The sequence below is a fragment of the Cavia porcellus genome, unplaced genomic scaffold (assembly GCF_034190915.1).
Source record: "Cavia porcellus strain 051 isolate PalLab524CR breed Dunkin Hartley unplaced genomic scaffold, mCavPor4.1 scaffold_28, whole genome shotgun sequence".
Taxonomy (NCBI): domain Eukaryota; kingdom Metazoa; phylum Chordata; class Mammalia; order Rodentia; family Caviidae; genus Cavia; species Cavia porcellus.
Window position 1 is genome coordinate 46888802 of NW_026947511.1, and position 16056 is coordinate 46904857.

A 16056-nucleotide genomic window follows, 5' to 3' on the forward strand; every position below is an offset into this window, starting at 1 on the left:
GCAGATGGGGGCGCGGCAGGACTGCCCTAAAGACACAGGCCAGAGGGGGTCAGATGACAGGAGGGCGAGTCTCTGAGACTGTGGCGGATGTGGACGGAATAGAAAGACTGCCGGGGTGCGGGGGAAGAGCTGTTTCCATTGCTGCCCCTCCCATCTCCTCCCTCAGGGCTTCCCGCTAAGCGCCTTCCATAACCAAATCACCTGCCCGGTGGGACGCTCCACGCAGCCACGGCTGCCAGGATTTGGATGAAGGATAAACAGGAACGCGCGTGTGCCAGGCACCATCCCCAGCACCTTGCACAAATTACCTCTTCTAATCCTCACAGCTACGGGCAAATAGGCTAAATATGCTAATCGGAGAGGATCACACGTCTGGGAGTTGAAGTCAGGACTAGAAATCAAACTGGCTCCAGAGCCCACACATCCACACCGCAGCGGCGGCAGCAGGACTGTGGGTCTCTGGGGTTCCCGCCCCAGCCCAAATGTGGACAGGGCTCCAGCACGCCTGGGTCTCCTCCACCACCCAAGTAAACCCGATCACGCATGGGTCCCCACGCAGAGTGGCACACAATTCAGTCTCCCAACTCTTGGAGGCGGCTGTCTCTAACCATTAAGCAATTCATCCATTAAATCGACACGACTTTAAGGAATGCCCCCACACACTACAGACAGCGCTTGGGTTGGAGGATTCAGGGATAAACACCGCCAGGCCTCCCATATCAGAAGGGAGAGGGGCGGAGCAAGAGCAGAAAACAAAACAAAAAAAACCTCCGCCCTCCCCCAAAAAACCAATTGGACCTTCCCCATATGGCGACTCTCAACGCCGAGTCAGACCTCCTCACCATGGCCGACCCGTCGGTCGGCCGACCTCCCCAACATGGCTCCCACCGACCTTCTCATCATGGCGCGCGGCCCCGCCCGCCTTGCCGCGGTCGCTGGCGGGAGCAGTTCCGGGTGCGCTGTACGAGGGGGGCGGCGTCCTGGCCATGGCCGGCCTGTCGGACCTGGAGTTGCGGCGGGAGCTGCAGGCCCTGGGCTTCCAGCCAGGACCCATCACCGACACCACTCGGGACGTCTACCGCAACAAGCTGCGCCGCCTGCGGGGCGAGGCCCGGCTGCGCGACGACGAGCGGCTACGGGAGGAGGCCAGGTCGCGGGCCCCGGAGCGGCTGCGCGAGGAGGCCCGGCTGCGCGAGGAGGCACCACTGCGCGCCAGGCCGGCCGCGGCCTCCCTGCGGGCGGAGCCCCGGCTGTCCCCGCCGTCTCCGGGCGCGGCCCACACTACCGCGGGCGGCTACGGCGACTGCGGAGCGCCAGTGCCGGCCTGGGCCGGGAGCCGCGGCCTCCCCTATGCCGCCCGCCCCACGTCTCTCCGGCGCCGCGCCTCGTTCCGGGGCAGCTCGGAGGAGGACGAGGATGCGCGGCCGCCCGCCAGGCCCGTCCTGGGCCTGACCCGCCGCTGGTGGGCCTCGACCCCAGCCCTGGCGCGGCCTTCGCCCGGGCTCAGTCCCGATCTGCGGCCGGGCCTGCGAACCCCTCGAGCGGGCTCTGCAGGAGTGGCGCGGGCCCGGCCGGAGGCGGGGCGGCGGCTGGAGCGCTGCCTGTCCCGGCTGCTGCTCTGGGCCAGCTTGGGGCTGCTGCTCGTCTTCCTGGGCATCCTCTGGGTGAAGATGGGCAAGCCCTCGGCGCCACAGGAGGCGGAGGACAACAGTACGTCCCGGACCCGCGCAGGGGAGGGCTCGGGAGTCACAGGACCAGGGGACGGCCACCTGGTTCCCCAGCGCCGACCACTGCCTAGTCCCCTCACCTCCAGACCTTCACCTTCCTCCTCCCCAGCATCTGCAATGATTTCTGCCTTCGCTTCCTCCTGTCTGTTCTGGCCAGCCCTGTCCAACACCTCCCTTTCAGCCACCTGCTGGGAGCAGGTGGAATTCTACCACGACCTCTTTTTCCTTCTGGAGAGAAAGCCACACCTCCCTAACAGACAGTCCCAGCCCTGGTTGATTCTTTCTTGTCCTGATCCCTTGTGCACACTTTAGTGGCCTCCTGAAGGCACCCCACATTTCACTGGTCTACACAGGATCTGGTTGGGGTCCCAGCTTTGTAGCATCAAAAAGACCACTTATAGGTGCCACCGGGCCTTCATATGGCAGACTGTGGTGGAAGAACCTTTGAGGGCTTGAACCGATCCTGAGGGGAGGCTTTATCTGCATGCGGCACCTGCACGGGTTGTGTCACAGAGGGTTGGATTCAGGGCTCCTCCCTGCCATCCGCTTGAAGTATTAGATGCCCCAGTGAGAGGTGTGCAGGATACCACTGTTGCCTGCATAGTGCAGATGGGTGTGTTTCCCAAAAGAGAAAGTTGCCTGTCTGTTAACTGTGGCTCTGTTTGAACAGGAAGAGTCACAAAGACCGTTTCATTTAAAATTGCATAAAGACACCACTCCGCTTCACTTTGCAAAGCGTGAATGTGATTAGTTCTGTTCCCAGCCAGCACCACTTTCCTGCCTGAAGTGAGCGGCTGAAGTGCAGGGGAAGCAGAATTGCACCTTAGCAAGGGTGGTACATGGACGTTTGGGTCTTTGCTTGTCAGTGTGGTCACAGACTTATACAGACACCCAACTGGTTTCTCTGCTGGGAGAGAGCAGTTTGTGAACTGTTTGATCCACCGGCTAGAGAAACTAATCGGACCTGAGTGTCACCGTCCTGCCCTGGTACTGTAACCAAGCTACTGAGGGCACAGTGTCACGTATGTGCTCACTGCTAAGATGCTAGAAGAGGACAGTTTGGGAGGCGTGCACTGAGATGGACCCCGAGTTATGCTTTTGTGATGGTCTTAATCTCTGCTTAACATAGCATTGTTTATCACTCAGAAAACTGTCACATATGTTACCTGAACAGAAGTTAAGCAAGCACATTGCAGCCCATTTTCCAGATGAGAATACACAAGTTCCGAGTACTTGAGTTGCCCAGGAACCTGTAGCTATTCATTTTCAGCTGGGACGAGGACCTAGCTTGCCAAAGTCTTGACCCACAGTTGGGAAACCCCTGCATTTTGCAATCTGCAATCAAACGACCTCTTTCCAATCCCCGCCCTGTGTTAGTAATGCGTTGCTTCTGGCTTTTGAGTGATCTCTTCTTCAACCCACACCTGTTAACCTCTCTTTTTTTTCTTGGTCTCAGTGAAATTACTGCCCGTGGACTGTGAAAGAAAAACAGATGAGGTGAGTCTCAATTTTTCTTGTTTTTGTTACTGTTCCTGAGAACGTTTGCCTGCGTCAGGATGTAACTTCCCAGAAAAAGACCCTATTGAGTTCCTTCTCGGGGAGGACTTTCCCGTAAGGGACCAGAATCACATCGTGCTCTGGTCGTTTGTATCAGGCTCGATTGTGGCAGTGGAGGAGCACTTCAAATACAGAGACTGAGCTCCCAGCATCCAGCCCTGGGCTGTCAGGGAAGCTCTCAGGTCAGCCTTAGTGTCAGGGACTTTGATCTGCTGCCTGAGTTTCTGGGGAGGAGACCGTTTCTGTGCATCGCCAGGAGGCGGGGTCCTCAGTTCCACGACCTGCTCTGTGGCGTACACCAGCAGCTCCAAAAACACTGTTCTGATTTGACACAGCAGAGGGGAATTGGTTTAAAATACATCATGGGCAGAAGTAGCCCTCTTCTCCGTTGCTTACTGTGGATTTGTAATGTTCCCTACAAATAACATTTGGACAAGGCGAGCAGCCCCATCCAGTTATGAATCATGCAGGCCTGTTAGTGAGGAGCTGGGATGCTAGTACCAGCAATAGACTAGGGGAGATAGGAGGCAATAAATTTTCAGGTCATAAATCGTAGCAGGAGGAGTCATGTGCTGCCGGAGGACACAGCTTAGTAGTCTAATTATTAAGTGTGTGATGCCAGGCCGCTGCAGCCCAGGGGCTGAGAAATGACGCACGGTCCCAGGGACGCCCCACATCCATGGACTGTGTCAGCCTCGTTAACGAAAGGCAGCCTGCTACAGATTGCCACTTATTTTTCCTGGGCTTCTGGTGTGTCGTGTTTGGGGTGTTTGATCACACTGGTTTATTGTACTCATTCACCGAGTATCTGTGCTTCCCAGTGGTTTTGCAAAAACAGATTCGTCAGTTGAATCTGCCTTCTGTCATAAAAACCGCAGCTCATGATTAGAGCAAATGGCCCAGAATGTAGGCGGCCTGGGGGTGGGGGGGACTCAAGTGTCGCCAACTAAAAAGCAGAAGAAATAACTTTAGTAAGACTCCGCTAGTGATGTTGGCTGCAGTTCCCCTTAATTCGGAAGGGATCCCCCAGTTTCTGTTTCCTGGTCCTAAACATCAGGCCCAAAGTCAGTGACGTGTCTGCTGCCCCGGGCCCTTCTCAGAGCTCTTTGAGCTCAGAGCTGGCCACCCTCAGGGCCACCTAGCAAGCACTGATGGCCCTCTGGGTCCCTGCCACACATGTCCTCAGTGCCCTGCGAGCTGGGCCTAGTGATTGCTTCTTTGTAAATAACGCTTGCAGCCTGTATCTGACCGTGGGCAGCAGGGCCTGGCCACATCCTCCCTGACTTCCCGGGGTACCCTGGGCCTTCAGGGACAGTGGCCCTGGGCAAAGGCAGGTTGGAATGTCCTTTTCGACTCCTCTGCAGCTACCAAGTCCATGGTGCAAGGCTCCAGGCCCACCTGGAACTGAGGCAGGCATCTGAGCGTCCGCCGGGCGACCTTTCCCTCTGGGCCACTGAAGACTGTGACGCTTTATGTTTCTTGTGCTGCTGAGGACTTGCTGACAAGCAGGAGTGGGTGTGCTGTACTCCACATAGTCCCTACCCAGGAGGCCCCCAGGTTCCCTTAAACTGACAAGGTGGCCCAGCAGCGATGGCTCCTCCCACTGTGTCATTGGCCTCTAACCAGCCTTTAATCCAAGGAGACAGGGCAGGGGCCCAGAGCCACTGGGAATCCGTCCCTGCGGGGCTGCATCTGCGTAGGGCCTGGGGACTTAGCCCACTTTTGCCGCCCTCCCCAGGCTGGCGCTTTGCAGAACCAGTCTCTTGTTTTTTTGAACCATGAGCTGCCCCTTGTGGTCAGGGTGCACCCGACACCTGGGCCCCAGAGGCAGAAAGGCACGGCTGACCCCTCTGCCTGCCCGCCCTTGCCTTTCAGTTCTGCCAGGCCAAGCAGAAGGCGGCCCTGCTGGAGGTGCTGCACGAGCTCTACAACTTCCTGGCCATCCAAGCTGGTGAGTTGGCCCGAGGGATGCAGCCCTGCCCGTGCTTGTGCCTGTCCCCACCTCCCCACTCGCACATCTTTTTAAGGCCTTGTGTTGTGTAACCGTGTGGGTCTTCAGGGCTGCAGGGTACACGGGCCTTTCGGCCACTGTGCCCTCTCAGACACCTGCTTCAGGGGCTTGTGTTTGCGTTGGGAGGGGGGCTGGGGCTTCCCAGGGCCTGTGCCTTCTACCCTGGTGGTCAGCCAGACCAGGGCCAAGCCCTCTTGCCCATGTAGGAAGCAGGTGATGGCCCTGGTGTCACATCTGGTCCTGATCACACCATCTGGCTGCAAAACCCTGGTTCTCCCAGAACCTGTCCCTGTGTGACTCAGTGGTTTTGGGTCTGTCTTCTATGCAGTGCTGCCCCCTGGGAGAAGTGCTCTCAGCACCCCCAAAGTGCCCTCTGGAAATGCATTCAACAGGTCCCCTGCTCTGTTTGGTGTGGGTCAGACCTGGGGGTTCTGAGAAGGCACTATGCTCTCCTGCCCCCCACACACCTGTACCTGCAGGTGACAGCTCAAATGTGCATCCAGGGCTTGGCCTCAGGCTCTTGTCGGCACAAGAAGCAGACGGAGCAGTTTGGTCTCAGGAGTAGCAGGAGGCTGCTGTCACCCGAAGGTCAGGGGATGCCCCACGCTTCCACTGGGCAGCAGAGGTCAGGTGGACTTGTACTGGGGCCTATGTCCTGTGGCCCAGTGTCAGGGGTGTCCACAGTGACGCTGGGGACCAGAGGTGACTAGAGAGCCTCAGAGGCAAAAGGAGCTGGGTCTTCTGCTCACGTCACTGTCATTCTGGGCATCCTGCTCCAGACTTCATTGTGGTCCGAGGACCTGTAGCACCAGCATTGCCTGAAACTGACCAGAAATGCGAAGTTCGCTCCAAGTCTTCTTCTCCCGCCCCAAGTCAGACCCCATTGGAACAGAACCCCTGGGAGCCCCGTGCTACACTGGGCCCAGGTGGCCGTTTCACCTCCATCCTGCCCTCTGTGCAGTCCTGGTGTACTCCTGGCATCAGCTGCCCTCTGACCAGCCTGCCAGGGCAGAGGTCTCAGCGGGACAGGGAAGAGGGAAGTGTGACCTCCTGGCCTGGGAGGGGAGTGTGCTGTGTCCCGCAGTCCAGGTGGGGCTACTCGTGCCCATGTGCAGGAAGAAGACAGGCAGAGACAGGACGCAGCAGATCCACAGGGAGATCCACAGGACTGGGGAGGTGCAGGTTGGGCGTAGTGGTCAGCCGTGGGCGCCAGGCCCACAGACCTTGGTCCGGCAGACAATGGGAGCAGGGAGGCTCTGGGCAGGGGAGGGACGCACCAGGAGCAGGGCACCAGGAAGGGGCCGCAGTGTCATTTACTCAGGATCCTTTCAGAGCTTTCTAACAAAACGAGTGGCTGGGAAAGAGGACAGGAGGAAACCAGTGAGGAGGCCATGAGGCCTGGGGCCGGGAGGCTGGCAGAAGGCACCTTGGCCTCGGGACACACAGGGTCAGCGTCAGCCAGAGCGGGAAGACAAGGCTGTGCTGGGACTGCAGGTTCAGGCTGCAGCTCACTGTGAAGGGGAAACAGCATGGCGTCACCTCAGCCTGCCAGCCCCCAGCCGGGTGCCGGAGTCCCAGCGCTGCCAAGGAGGGCCGGTGGCACAGGGAGCATGAGGGACCGACCAGGGGGCCACTGCCCCGCAGGACACAGTGCCCGACTGCAGACCACAGCCATTGGCAGAGCCAGAGGGCTGGGTGGGACCCGGCGGAAGGCAGCCTGCCAGGGTACTCGGGAGCTGCCAGGCGACCCCCACCCTTCTCCACGGGCTGTCTTGGGCCTCTCTGCCCGGGACCGCTCCTAACAGCGGGCTCGGCATCTGGGCTGCCGGCCTGCAGCGTGGCCAGCGCCCCTGTGGTGTCGCAACCTCCCCGCCTGTCCTCGTTCCCGGCCGTGTTTATTTATAGTGCCTTTCGGGTGCCTTCCCAGCCGATCTGTCTCATCCTTTTAGGGATCAATTGCAAACAGACCTTGGTATTGGGCAGCTTTTTAGTCATCTCATGCAAATTGCCACACTGCTTTGCAGGTCAGGTTTTAATGATCTGGAATCGATCCAAGCTAAGTGGCTTTTGATCCTGCTGCTGAGTGAAGATGCCCCACGGAAGGCTCGAGCCCGGCCACGCGCGCCCGATCAGAGCCGATGGCTTGATTCCTGCCGCAGTTTCGGCCCCTTTTGGAGAGGTTCTATTCTTCAGCTCTTCTCTGAATATGGCTCTTTTCTCCTAGGTAATTTTGAGTGTGGAAATCCAGAGAAGCTGAAAAGCAAGTGCATTCCCGTTCTGGAAGCCCAGGAATACCTGGCTGTGAGTAGGCTGCCGGCCCTGCTTCTGAGCGCGGGGGCTTTGTTACTGATCCTACCAGCCCTGCGGGTTTTCCCTTTCTGCCGCATGTTTGCTCTGTGGCTTTTGGAGCCTCTCTTTTTCTTAGCTTAGTGGGGCGTTAGGCTGCAGCGGTGGGCACCGTGCCCTGGAGCTGGCTGCTCCTGCCTGCCCTGCTGCCTGTCACAGCCAAACCGCCCTCCTTTGTTCCTTTCTTTCCGCTCTCCTTGTGTATGTGCCGTATGAGAAGGGAAACCAGCGCCTTTGTGCCGAACCTTAACACCCCACCCCATTTATTTTCATGTTTTTGAGGCAGGATCTCACTAAGTCACTAGGTCGCCCAGGCTGAGCTTGCCCTGGAGACCCTCCTGCCTCAGCCGGTCCTGCTTGGATTCCAGGCATGCACCTCCATGTCTGGCTCCGGCTCCCCTCCCACCCCCTGCTTCAGTGTTTTAGGGTGCACGTGGAACCTGCCCGCTGTCTTTCTCATGATTCCATTCAGACCACTCGGGGTCTGTGGACGTTTCCCATGGCTTCTGGATGGTGGGTGATGGAACTCAGGGCCAGCAGGGATCTCCAGGGCTGTCTAGTTGCATCTGCATTGTACGGACGAGGAGACTGAGGCTGGAGAGGGTTAGGGACTTGCAGGAGGACACACAGTTGGAGGTGGTCACCCGTCCTGCCCAGGGTGGGCTCTGGCCTACAGTTCCAGCCCCTGGGGAGCTCTTACCGCCCGCCTCATTCCTGCACTGCCTCCTAGGGCAGAGCCCCTTCCTGCCAATCATGGCTGAGATTTCCTCCCCGCCAGTTTGCATGCGTCTAGCAGAACGGGGCCCCAGGAGAGGCCTCCCAAATCCAGCCTGAGCCGAGGTTCCAGCTGCTCCAGCTGCCCAGCTCAGGGGCAGAACTGACCCCCTTCCCCCAACAGAATGTGACCAGCAGCTCTGCCTCCAAGTTCGAAGCCGCGCTGACCTGGATACTGAGCAGCAACAAAGACGTGGGGATCTGGTGAGTGCGGTGGATGGCAGCGAGGCCAGGCGGCCCTGCCTCCCCCCATGCTGCGCTCCTGCACCCCAAGGCCAGAGCCGAAAGGGCGGGTGGTTCAGGCCGCAGAGTTGGGGGGTTCAGGAGACACCTGATGCAGGTGTTAGGGTACTGGCCCGGCACCCCGGCTTGGCCTGCTCCAGGTCCCCATCCACCCTCCTCGTTCTCCTCCCCATGGGTGCACGTCCCTGTATGTAGATGAGACAACTGCGTGTTGCTTTTCCTGTGTGGAAATTGCTTGGGAAATGCTGGCCAAGCAGTTTCCGCCTCCTCTTATCACGTGTCGTGGGTGAACACATAGCAGAGACAGCAGGAGGCTGAAAGGCTCTGGCTCCGCTCAGGCAGGCAGGCGTCCTCACCTGGCCCTGCCGCCCTCAGGGTTTGTCAGGGTCTCCAAGCTGGGCTCCAGCTCCTACATGAAGGGCTCTCCAGGGTTTGGTTCCTCTCTGCTCTAATCCACCCAAATTACTAATTCCATCAGATGCATCCCAAAGCCGGCTAACCGGATGCGCAGTGTGATTACAACTCCCGCTGGCAGAGCAGCTGCCCCCTGGGCGGGTTCCTCCTCCAGGGCGTTCCCAGCGTGCCGAGGGGCTGCTCACTAGGGACAGGGGCTCTCGACTTTGCACACTGGGGAGGGCGCCGGCTGCTTGTGGCCACTGTGGGAAACACGGGGCACAGGAGGTCAGGAGGCTTCACTTCCCAGCCACCACAGACCGAGACAGGGCGTGCGGCCCTGGAGGAAGGTTCAGGTGGCCCTGTCCCCGAAAGTCCTGGTGCCTCTTGACGCCCTGCACTCTTTACACTTAAACAGTTTCCGTGGCCGCCCAATCACGGAGCAGAAGCACAGCCCCCGATTCTGTCCATCTCCCCGTGCAGTCGCAGAGCCAGCGATTCAGTAAACATTTCCATTTCTCTACGCTGGGAGGTGGGAATCCAATTTACAGTCTAATCTCCTGCACGCTGAGAGAGGCTGTCAGAGATGTGGCAGAGGAGACGTCACTTTACCGGCAGGGGCCCGAGTGCGCTGCCGTTTTTAAAACCTTATTCTTTCTAAGTAGCCAGCGGGGGAAATCTATGGAAAGAGCACAGGCAGGGTAGCAGGGCCAGTCTATGAGCACCTCCATCGTGCTGGGGGCAGAGGGGCTCAGGCCTGGGCTCCTCGGAGCTTTGGGCGCCCTGAGAGCCCTGTGCTGTTGCAGGTTGAAAGGGGCGGACCCATCCGAGTTGGTGACCTCCGTGGACAAGGTGGTCTGCCTGGAGTCCGCGCGCCCCCGCATGGGCGTGGGTTGCCGGCTGAGCCGCGCACTGCTCACTGCTGTCACCCATGTGCTCATCTTCTTCTGGTGTAAGTGCCACCCCCACCCGGCCCCCACCCAGGGGTCCCCCACCTCTATAACTCGGGGCTGTGTTATAAAATAGGAGATGAACAAGCCACCCTGTGCCCCGCACGGTCTCTGCCTCGGGAGCTTGGCTTCAGCAGGAACGTGGGGATAACTTGAGAGCCCTTGATGCAGCCAGGGACATTAGTGTCCCCAAGCCGGATCTGGACGGTGCAGGGCCTGGGTGTTGCTGCTCCAGCAGGAGGCACAGCAGGGGCTTGGCCTGATTTGATTCCCCGAGATGTAAGCATCTCCCAGGGAGCCACAGATACCTGACAAGGCAGGGAGGTGGGGTGCTGGGCCGGAGGGTGTCTGGAGCCTTTGAGCAGAAGTCTCAGGCGCCGGGGAAGGCCAGAGGCTGGCCAGCCGGGCACCCCACCCCCTCAGCAGGCCCTGGGACACAAAGGCCCGGCCTGGGTATATGCATGAAACTGCCCAGGCTCAGAGGAGGAGATGAAAGCTGCCCGGGGTGGGGGTGGGGGGACAGGTCTGTACGGCTGGGGACACCTCTGGTAACAGTGGTAGGAGGACCCTGGTCACTTCATAGCCCGTCCTCCCTCCTGTTCCATGTCCTGGTTTTCTTGCACGCTCGCCCTGACCCTGACACATAGTAGGTGCTCAGGATGTGTGCGGCAGGTCCCTCGGCCTCCAGCATGGCATCCCACTCGCAGGGACACTGGTCCAGGGCCCCAGCAGCCGCTGCAGACACCAGGGACTGACAGCATCTTGTCCCTTGCAGGCCTGGCCTTCCTGTGGGGACTCCTGATCCTCCTGAAGTACCGATGGCGGAAGCTAGAGGAGGAAGAGCAGGCTATGTACGAGATGGTGAAGAAGATCATAGGTATGTGGGCCCCGGGCCCCGGGCCGCCTGTGCTCGCAGCAGCCTGCCCTGAACCGTGCTTCCCCTATCCTCTGCCCGGCAGACGTGGTCCAGGACCACTACGTGGACTGGGAGCAGGACATGGAGCGCTACCCGTATGTGGGCATCCTGCATGTGCGTGACTCCCTCATCCCTCCGCAGAGCCGGTGAGTACCCTGCCCAGCAGCTGGCTCTGTGCAACAGGGCCAAGGGATGGGTTGGGAGCCGCAGAGGCCTGGGGGTGGATGGCCAGCTCTCTGTCCTCTCCTGCGTGATTCTCACTTTGGCAGGCCCAAGGGGGCTGTCGGCAGGCCAGTCCCTTGTGGCCACAGGGCATGGCCAGCAGCACAGGGAGGAGAGCTGGGCTTCCTCTCACTCATGTAAGCAAGAGAAAGCCTCCCCAGGAGCTCGGCGGGGACACACTCCCAGGGCCTGGTCAGCCAGAACCCGTCCTTTGTCTGTCTGTGAATCCATTTCCAGTGAAGGGGGAGGGAGGCTTTCAGACTTTTGTAGCTGACCCATCAGAAAACTACCAGCCCCGTGATTCAGTTCCTGTGCGCGCGCCCACACCAGCCACTGCCAGTCAGCTTCCAGGGCACATGGCCGCATGGCGAGAGATGTTAGGCCCGGGCGGGTTGGGTGCGGCAGCTGGCATGGCCCTTCGAGGTGTCACCTCCAGTCTCGGTCTGCATATGGTCATCTGCTGGCCGCCTGGTTTCACCCCAAGCTCCACACACAGCTCACTTTGCTTCACCATGGCTGGCAGAGACGGGAACAGCAAGGGGCCCACTTCACAAGAAGGAAACTGAGGAAAAGAACCCCAAGTCCCTTGGGGCCAGGGGCATTTCCGTGAGGTGCCACACCAGGTCTGTGGGCCTCACTCCTTCATGTGCTGCCAGGAGGGCCCCGAGGAGCAGAGGGCCTGCCGTAGACAGGAAGCTGCTCGGTGGGAAGCCCACTCGGGCCAGGCAGGCAGCAGAGCCGGCAGACTGCAGGGCAGGCCCCTGGGGGTGCCCAGGGCCCCCGTCACCCCGACTGGCTGTGATCCTGGCGCGTGAGAGCCGGAAGGCCCGGACGCTGTGGGGGGGACCCGGTTTATTTCCTCTTCCTACGGGCAGCTGACAGCAGGGTGACATCAGCAGAGATCTAAGGGGTCTGAGTAGAGAGAGATTTTTCGGTGGAGGGCATGCTGTAAAGAACGCAGATGCAGTGCTGAAGTTTAAAATTGCAGAGGCAGGCCGCGCAGGTGTGATGGCACCAGCACCTAGCAGGTCCTCGCCTGCTCCTGGCCGTCTTCGGTGCCCAGCCTTACGCTCGGCTCGCAGGGCAGCCCGCGGCTCTCAGGCCAGTCCCGAGCTCCGCTGTGTGCCCCACCCGTGCCTGTGATGGAGGAGCTATGCTGGGGGCAGCAGCCCTGTCCTGCTGGGGCTTCTGTTCTAGAGAGGGAGCCACATGTCGCTGGGCTGTGACAGTCCTAAGGGAGAAGGGCACAGGGTGCCGAGGAGGTGGCCTCAGAGGTCGATTTGTGCCTGGCACCCGAGCGGAGCTTGCAGCAGTTCTCAGTCCTTAACCAAGGGCACGAACGTCAGGGGGTGGTATGCCTGCTGCTGGGCCCCCGAAGAACGCCCCACGCCAGTGCAGGTGTGAGGGCTGCTGCCTGCCACCCGCTCTGCCCGAGGGATGGGAGCTGACCCGCACCCAGGGCTCCCCCACCCCACCAGGCCAGGCTCCCGGCATGGAGGGACTCACTCATGTCCACCCAGGAGTCAGTCAAGGGCCCGCTGTGAGGCAGAGCCCCGTGAGGAGCCCAGAGTGACAGCCACAGCTGGCAGGTGCTATTCGCTGTGCATCACCTGCTGACGGGCCGAGCCCCTGCCCCCGCCTCCTGTAAACCGAGTCCTGGTCCCCAGGGAGGCGTGGCCAGACCCCTACAGCCCCAGGCAGGAAGTCCCGTGCCCCCAAACTGCGATCTCCTCCCAGTAGCTGACGCCCTCACATTCACAGGGCCCTCTCTGCCCTTGTCTGAACGGTGGGGTCCGCCTGGAGCCTCGCCCACTCGGAAAGGGAGAGAGGTGCAGGGCTCTCTATTGGACTACCTGTTCCCCGCGGCCCCACTTGCTAAGCCTGGGTTTCTGGTCGGATGCTTCGCTCATCCGGACCCGCGAGGCGCTGTCCGCTGGACCCGCAGCGCGTAGCTGTTCTGTAATTGGCCCACAGGAGGCGGTTGGCAGCGCAGGGGTTCCCCTGGCAGAGCAGGGGCCCAGCGGATCAGAGGCCCAGCGCACCCCCACATTCGGCCCCCAGCTCCCCCCCCCCGGCCTGTGGAAGGCTTCGGAGCCAAGGCCGAGGACCCTTTCCCTAGCTCTGGAAGCCGCGGTGCTCCGAAGCTGTCGGTTCGCACCCCGCAGCTCCCCCTCGGGAGCGCCTGCACCCCCTCTGCCGAGCCCCGCTCTTGTTGCAGGAGGCGCATGAAGCGGGTGTGGGACCGCGCCGTGGAGTTCTTGGCCTCCAATGAGTCCCGGATCCAGACGGAGTCGCACCGCGTGGCCGGGGAGGACATGCTGGTGTGGCGATGGACTAAGCCCTCCTCCTTCTCGGACTCGGAGCGGTAGTTCCACAGGGCCGGGCCCGACCGCGGTGCTGCATTCACATTTGCCTTGACTGCGCCCCCTGCCGGCCGCGGAGGGGAGCCGCTGCCCCGAGGGTGGGAAGCCGGTGCAGCCTGTGCCCTGCGCCGCGTGGCTGGCGGAGGAGGGCAGAAGGGTTTGCCCTCCGCGGACGGAGAGACGCAGGGCAGTAGCTGCGGGGACGGCCCGGCCGCCAGCGGGCGGCAGTCGCCCAGCCTGGGAGGTGGGGCAGGGGCGCGGGTTGGGGCAGCAGGGACGGGAGTGGCTTGGTCCATGTGCCTTCGGGGTTATCCGGGAGCTCTAGCGTAGGGGGGTAAGCCTGAGCTCGGCGGGGCGTGCGCGGTCCTCAGGCGGACGAGGCTAGGAGTCGGAGGGCCCGGGCGCCATGCGCCACCGGCCAGACCTGCTGCCGGGCACTGGTCGGAGGAGGACGAGGACGCAGCTTCCAGGGCGCGGGGCTGTCCAGAGCGGAGCCACCGGGCTTTACTGTGCCCTCCTCGCCCACGGAGCGGGGCGGTGGCCGCACACTGCCCCCTGCCGACTGCTGGGAGCGCTGCGCCCCGGCCTCCGGCAGCGCGGAAGACAGAAGATTCCCGACCTCTGGCTCTGGGCTCCTCGGTGTGTGTGTCTACCTAATAAAACCATCACCCCGTGGAGCAGTACTCTGGTTTTCTGTGTGTCCGGATGCTCGGCGGGGCCGGACCCGGACACCCGCCCTGTGCTCATCACCAGGCCCAGCCAGGGTGCGACACCATGACGGGCTCCTGATAGGGTGGAAACGAGAAATAAACTATTTATTAAAAAATGGACGCATCTAATTCGTGCTGCTCACTTCCTCGGAGGCATCCCGGGGTAACCGGTCCCCCATACGGGCTGGTGGGAGTGGTCCCCGTGATAGTCGGGAGTGGGGTCCTAAGGCCTTTTCCTGCGGCTGCTCTCATGTCTGCTGTTTTGTTCCCCAGCTCCTCCTGGGGGGTGGAGACGGGCTGGCGGTACAGTGAGCTTGGACGGGCTTCCCAGCGGCAGACCATGACCTGCTTCCCTCTGGGTCCAGCCGTTAAGGCCACGTGGTCCATCTGCTGGCACAGGCTCCCCCTGGAAGCTGTGTGTATCTGAGCTTGGTGCCAGGACGCAGAAGGAGCTCCCAAAGCCGGGCACCCTGGGGGAGAGGCACTCTCTAGACTGGGCCTCCTGGGCTCTGGTGGGTCACAGCCACCTTCTGGAGCATACCCAGCCCACCTGTGGGTGCCCACTGGCACACATACCCTGCTCTGCCCACATCCTCTGGAGGCTAGGAGGGTGACAGGATTTCACTCTCCTGGACTCTCAGTGGGGACCTTGCCTCACCTGTCCTGTTTGGTGCTATTGCGCCGGAGGTGGGGGGCTCATGCAAGGCCCCACAGGGCCAGAGCAACCTGAAGGAAGAAACGTGGCCACGGCCCTGGGTGCCACAGCCAGGGGCCCAGCCTTGCCGGGAACCGTGGACACTTCTACGTGGCTCTGGGCCTATGCCAGGCGTTTCAGTGGCTCTGGGGATGGCACAGGCTGGTGGTTTCTGTGCGAGGAGGGGATGGGAGTGACCTGGGTGCTGGCTGTTTTGTGACTCTGCCCAAGGCCCTCCTGAGCGGTGCCTGGGCCATAGTCTTCTCCTCCTCCTGACAAACAGCCCGCAGGAGCCAATAAAGCAGGGCTGTGGGGCGAGGACAGAGGCCGTAGCCCACAAATCTCAGCTGTGGACGTCCATCGGCCCAGGAGACAGGAGAAAAGTAAACATGGCCATTTGTCACTCACTTATCATGAGGGCTGCAGGAGCAGCTGTTCCCCTTAATTAATGCACCATTGACTTTGAGCCTCAAAAACTCCCTTTGCTGACGCACATGTGTGGACTCGTCTCCCAAAGAGAAGGGGCGGGGGGTGGCTGCGACATCCAGCTGTTCCGGAGCCGCCCTGCCCAGGGCAGCTGGCACAGCTCCCCACCTCCATCCCTGGAGACAGCCTAGTGGCACGGAGTCTGGGGGAGGGGCCCACAATATTCCAGGGACAACTGTGGGCATGTTGCCACCCAGCACCTCCATGTGCACAGCACAGCACAGCACCCAGGCTGTGGGAGCCACGGGGCTCAGCTCCTCGGGAGTGGCTCTGCCTTTGGTGGCCAGGACTCTTAGCAAATCACTGTATCCCTGGAGCTAAGAGTGGCAAAGGAAGAAATGGCCAGTTTTGCCAGCAGGTGACAACATGGTGACCTCTGCACTGGCTGTCACCTTCCCTTCTGAGGTCACACGTGCACGCTCACCCCACACCCTCTGAGACTCAGCCCCCTCCTTCCTCCCGGACCCTGGCTTCCTCGCTGCACTGTGTCCCCACCTCTGCCCCAAAACCTCTGCTCCCCAGGGCATAGATCCGTCTGACCCTTTCTCTGCCCAGTGCCCAGGCAGTGCCTGGCACACAGTGCACATTCAGTAAATATTCAGTGAGTGAACAGAAACGCCCCTCTCAGGAGAAGAAGCAGGCAGGAGAGCTAGGGCCCGCATTC

General features: G+C 60.9%; 1 protein-coding gene across 1 annotated transcript; it reads left to right on the top strand.

The window, feature by feature from the left end:
• Positions 1-948: 948 nt before the first annotated feature.
• On the top strand, positions 949-14332 carry Lemd2 (LEM domain nuclear envelope protein 2). The gene is made up of 9 exons (XM_003473911.5): positions 949-1710; positions 3184-3224; positions 5160-5235; positions 7520-7596; positions 8540-8619; positions 9858-10003; positions 10777-10878; positions 10961-11063; positions 13358-14332. The coding sequence occupies exons 1-9, from the start codon at positions 987-989 to the stop codon at positions 13506-13508; spliced, it is 1500 nt and encodes a 499-aa protein (XP_003473959.2). The 5' UTR covers positions 949-986; the 3' UTR covers positions 13509-14332.
• Positions 14333-16056: the final 1724 nt, after the last annotated feature.

Bases quoted from the DNA above. Each gene is read 5' to 3' on its own strand.
- Lemd2 (XM_003473911.5), top strand. From the start codon at position 987: ATGGCCGGCCTGTCGGACCTGGAGTTGCGGCGGGAGCTGCAGGCCCTG. The intron at 8,620-9,857 runs GTGAGTGCGGTG...GTGCTGTTGCAG, and splicing joins AACAAAGACGTGGGGATCTG to GTTGAAAGGGGCGGACCCAT. The intron at 11,064-13,357 runs GTGAGTACCCTG...CTCTTGTTGCAG, and splicing joins CTCATCCCTCCGCAGAGCCG to GAGGCGCATGAAGCGGGTGT.